The sequence below is a fragment of the Trypanosoma theileri genome, assembly GCF_002087225.1.
Source record: "Trypanosoma theileri isolate Edinburgh chromosome Unknown TM35_Tth_52_V1, whole genome shotgun sequence".
Taxonomy (NCBI): Eukaryota; Euglenozoa; class Kinetoplastea; order Trypanosomatida; family Trypanosomatidae; genus Trypanosoma; species Trypanosoma theileri.
This window is the reverse complement of record NW_021639894.1, coordinates 88,478-92,701: the sequence shown is the minus strand read 5'-3', so window position 1 is coordinate 92,701 and position 4,224 is coordinate 88,478. Positions and strand designations below refer to the sequence as shown.

Below are 4,224 nucleotides of genomic sequence, written 5' to 3'. Positions count from 1 at the left end.
TTTTGCCAACATCCTGGGGCAGGTGCCGCGAGCCTCTGAAGTGAACCACGGCTCGCCTTTGGCAATGGGGGCTGCCCAATCGCGGCGCACAGCTTACGCACTTCCATCTCCCAGGGAAAAGCCAAACATACCTCACGCTTTGTGTTGTGGTGGGGCGGGCGGTGGGGTGCCAACAAAGCAAAAATACCCATGGGGGAAAGTGTTCTTATGGGGCGAAATGTTCTTTTTGTGCTTATTTTCCTTTTCTGCATTTCCCATGGGTTTCCTTTTCACACTACACATGGCAGTAGCGGAACGTCTTTACGCATCACCATAGCGGAATTTGCCTTTATCATAGGGAAGGACTCTCACCACACCACCCCCTTGTTCTTTGTTCATGGCGCGGCCATCCAACAGCACCTTTTATTCGGCGGGACGCGGCACCATGTCACTAGGGGAACGGGGAAGGGTCATCTTGGTGGAAAACTCTTTCTTTCCCTACTTCAACGCATAGTAAGAGATGGGTTTGAAAGGTTTTCGGCAATGCCCAACCCCACTCATTTTATAAGTGAAACACCCCCAGGAGTCACTCCCTCCACCCCTTTTCTTCTTGTTGCGCACAAGGCGCTGTGACAAGTTGGCCGCCTGCCTTGGGTTGTGGGGGTTGTGTTCCCTCCCCCTTCTTGGGGTGAGGGATGAAAAAAGAAAAGGGCAAAACCCGACAACGAGCCTCGAGCATTGCGCGCGTGACTGGTTGCCGGGTTTCATCCCTTTTTGTTCCTCATCCTCACTCTTCTTTTTCTCTCAAGTTCAAAGTCCCCGAGCATGATATTTCAGGCCTCAAGGTTCAGCGCCTCGGGACGTAAAGTGCCCCTCGAGCCCCGCCGAAGCGAAACATGCCGCTCACACAAACCCCACAGACGCAGTAGTGGAGTGGTCCAGCAACACAACGGTGCCCTTCCCACTCACAGTGCACACACACAAAATGACAGTCCCACACGCCCATATCAGAGAGGCACTATGGCATTCCCTAAAATGTACACCAAGTCACACACCTACAAAGGGGAAAAGAAAAACACAAGAAAAGAACAACAACAACAGGATACCAACAGTACACAAAGCACTCACAGTACAATAATCACAGCTGCCACTCTCATCAGAGAAAAACATTCACCCACACCAGCACACTCAGAAAAAAACAGACCCATCACGTGAAGCCGAAGCGGAACAGTCTCACTCCACCCCGCAGGTTGCAGTCACTCAAACAAGCCACACACCACAAGGGAAGAAATATCTCCGTGGCAATGCCGCGAGTGACACCGAGAGAGAATGTGGGAAAGAAATGTGTTTTCATTACGTGGGCGGTGTGAGTAGTAACCCCAAACACACAAAGGAACACACAACAGAGGGGCACACTCAAACACCTACAATCCACCAATCTTTATACCAAAATAAAAATGTAAAAAAAGAGTGACTGCGTGAGGCAGACACAATTAAAAGTACGAAAAGTAAAAAAGAAATTCATACGTTACTGTGGTTGCAATGCCTGGAGACAGCAATATTTACCGTATAATACCAAGCGGAAAACTATTGTATAGTGAATGTGTAGTAACCATATATATTATTTATACTGTCCCAGTACTTTTGTATATAACAAAAAATTCACTCCACGAAAATAAACACACAATATACACAAGGTGTATCAGAAACAAAAAAGGAAAAACAAAGCAGTATATAAGGATCAAAATTAGTCCACTGTAAAAACAGAGACAAGAAAGATGGGAAGAGTGTATAAAACAATTGGTCTGCAGTGCACTGCTGCACGGTGAGGGAAACCACAAAGCACCACGCCTATTGGCTCGACTGAGGAGCACACCACCAGGTGGAGCAGAACAGAGCAGAACCACACAAAGGGAAAAACAATATAATGAAAACAAGGGACTTACCTTGTTGGAGAAAACAAAAACAATAAAATTCAACCAAAAAGAACAGTCTCCTTACAATGCACCCATGTCCAGTCAAACAAAGGTTAACTGTGCATCTGTGTTATGGGAACACTGCTTAGCAAACGAGAGTGCAACCCAACACACACAACAGAAGCAGCAGTAAGGGACTGTGCATCAAAGAAGGACGGACACTGTTATCTTCCTTCTTTTTGTCATTTTTCGCCTTTTCTTCTGCGGCTCTCCTTGCTTTTTCTTCCGCTGCCAACCTCCTTTCTTTTTCTATACGCTCGGTCGCACTCTTAAATTCCTCAGCCACCTCCTTATCTATCTCCTCAACGGCTTTTTCCCTTCGTTCGGTTGTGGTGACGTTTTCTTTCCCACACATCTTTTCTTTTTCTGCCTCGCTTTTGTTTTTGATGTTACTCAGACTATTCCTAATCTCTACTTTCATGTTCTCTGACACGGGCTGCCTGGACTCAACATGATGCTCAATTTTGGTTACCTTGAGGGCTTCCTCTGGGGTAAAGTTGCCAAGGTTGATGAGGGTTGTCATCGCATTCTCCCACCCACTCACCTGTCCTTTGGCCTTTTCCAAAGCGTGAGTAGCGTTTAATTTCTGTAACTCGAGCTGCTCTTTGACATCCGATAGCCGCTTGAGTGCTTCTTTGCAATCTGTTTCAAGATCCTTCAATGTCGTAATCTTTTCCACGTCCTCTCTAAAACCATGGAATTCCGGTAAAACTCCCTCAATACCCCTCTCGGCGTCCTCAATGGAGTTAAGCGCATTTACACAGACGTGCGTAGCGCGGTCCATTTTCTCCAACGCCTCTGCCGACGCAACGGGAGGTTCGTTTCCTTCCAGCGCTTTCTCCATCTTCTTCAACAACTCTATCGCATCCTCCACGCTGAAGTCCTCCTCCGTCATATTCAACATTATTTCCTTATCTCTACTCCCATCTTCTGGGTAATCGGAAATCATCTTAACCCTTATCTCTTTCACCAGGTCAGTTATATTCTTAACGCCGTCATGTGCACGTGAAACCGTCTCCTCGTTCTCTTTTACAACGCGTTCCCACACATTCAGACAACCCTCCCCCCCAGCAGTTACGTTGTACGCAAGATTCAACATCTCTCTCGCCTTGTTTACCCACTCCTTTGGCAACCGTTCTGCTTCCGAAACTCCATTGCTCGAAGATTCTTCCGCAAATGCCACGCACACACAGCATTGGAGAAGTACCAACAGGTACACTATACGGCGCATTTGTTTAAGCATCGTTGTCATGATTGTCACTGTGAGTTGCTTGGATCTGTGGTAACAAGAAAAAAGAGGAAAAGGAGAAAAGAGACACACATTTAACACACAAGGTAGTGGGTACACAGCACCAGAGCGAGAGAGAGTACACATCACAACAGCAATCAAACGACACAACCCAATGAGGGAAACAACAATTAAACCACTCACACAATAAAACACACCCAGAGTTACACAGACATTAAAACGACACCTTGAATTTAGAAGAAATGGAAAACAAATGGTATCAAAACAATATTGAATAAACGTCTCTACACATACTCCAATATCTTACTCGGTATTCATACACACAAAGTGTGTCTGTATTCTCATTATAATAAAACCATTACCAGGCAGTTTGAACACCAAAATACACCAAAAACCCAGTGTACGCCTGGCAAGAAACAAAAACAATACCACAAATCATCAGCAAAACAAAGAGACTGTACAATAATTAACACACACTTCCAAACAGAAAAAAAAAAAAAGAAACCAATGCATCACCACAATATCCACACCACAATTGGAATCCAAAACCCACTCACCCACAACCATAACAAAAATGACTGCATACATCACTGTAATACCATGCCACTCTTTTCAAACAGAGGTAACACACACAATTACTCTCTCTCACACAGACATATTACCTCTTTATTTATCCTTATTACTATTATTTTATTTTTTTCCTCAGAATGCCGGTTCGCCTCTTCTTCCTCCACAACACATCACCAAAAAAAAAAAAAAAAAAAACCAAACCACACACCCAACCACTTTACTCCATGGTGTGAAGGGGGAGGGTACGATCAAACATATCCCCTTCCACCCCACCCACCTGGGCGGTCCCACCCCATGGGAGGCAGAGGCCCGCAGCCAGAGCGCAACGCGCTGTGCCGCAAACAAAAGCGCAACCACCACCAGCACATGTAGAAAACACAAATCACAACGGCAAACACCGGCCGGCGCGCCTGGCACCCCCCAAAAAAAAATACAGGGGTGGGGGTCCGA

The 4,224-nt window shown here is 45.8% G+C and overlaps 3 protein-coding genes across 3 annotated transcripts; 2 read left to right on the top strand and 1 right to left on the bottom strand.

Annotated features, from left to right (window-relative positions):
• Window position 1: 1 nt before the first annotated feature.
• On the top strand, window positions 2–316 carry TM35_000521410 (uncharacterized protein; the record flags this gene model as incomplete). Its single annotated transcript, XM_029030683.1, has 1 exon — window positions 2–316. A coding segment is annotated over one exon (315 nt), but the record flags the coding sequence as incomplete, so codon positions are not given.
• Window positions 317–804: 488 nt separating this feature from the next.
• Window positions 805–1,194, top strand: TM35_000521400 (uncharacterized protein; the record flags this gene model as incomplete). The annotated part of the gene is made up of 1 exon (XM_029030682.1): window positions 805–1,194. One exon carries the CDS (start codon window positions 805–807, stop codon window positions 1,192–1,194), a length of 390 nt encoding a protein of 129 aa, XP_028878062.1.
• Window positions 1,195–2,040: 846 nt separating this feature from the next.
• On the bottom strand, window positions 2,041–3,207 carry TM35_000521390 (uncharacterized protein; the record flags this gene model as incomplete). Its single annotated transcript, XM_029030681.1, has 1 exon — window positions 2,041–3,207. One exon carries the CDS (start codon window positions 3,205–3,207, stop codon window positions 2,041–2,043), a length of 1,167 nt encoding a protein of 388 aa, XP_028878061.1.
• Window positions 3,208–4,224: the final 1,017 nt, after the last annotated feature.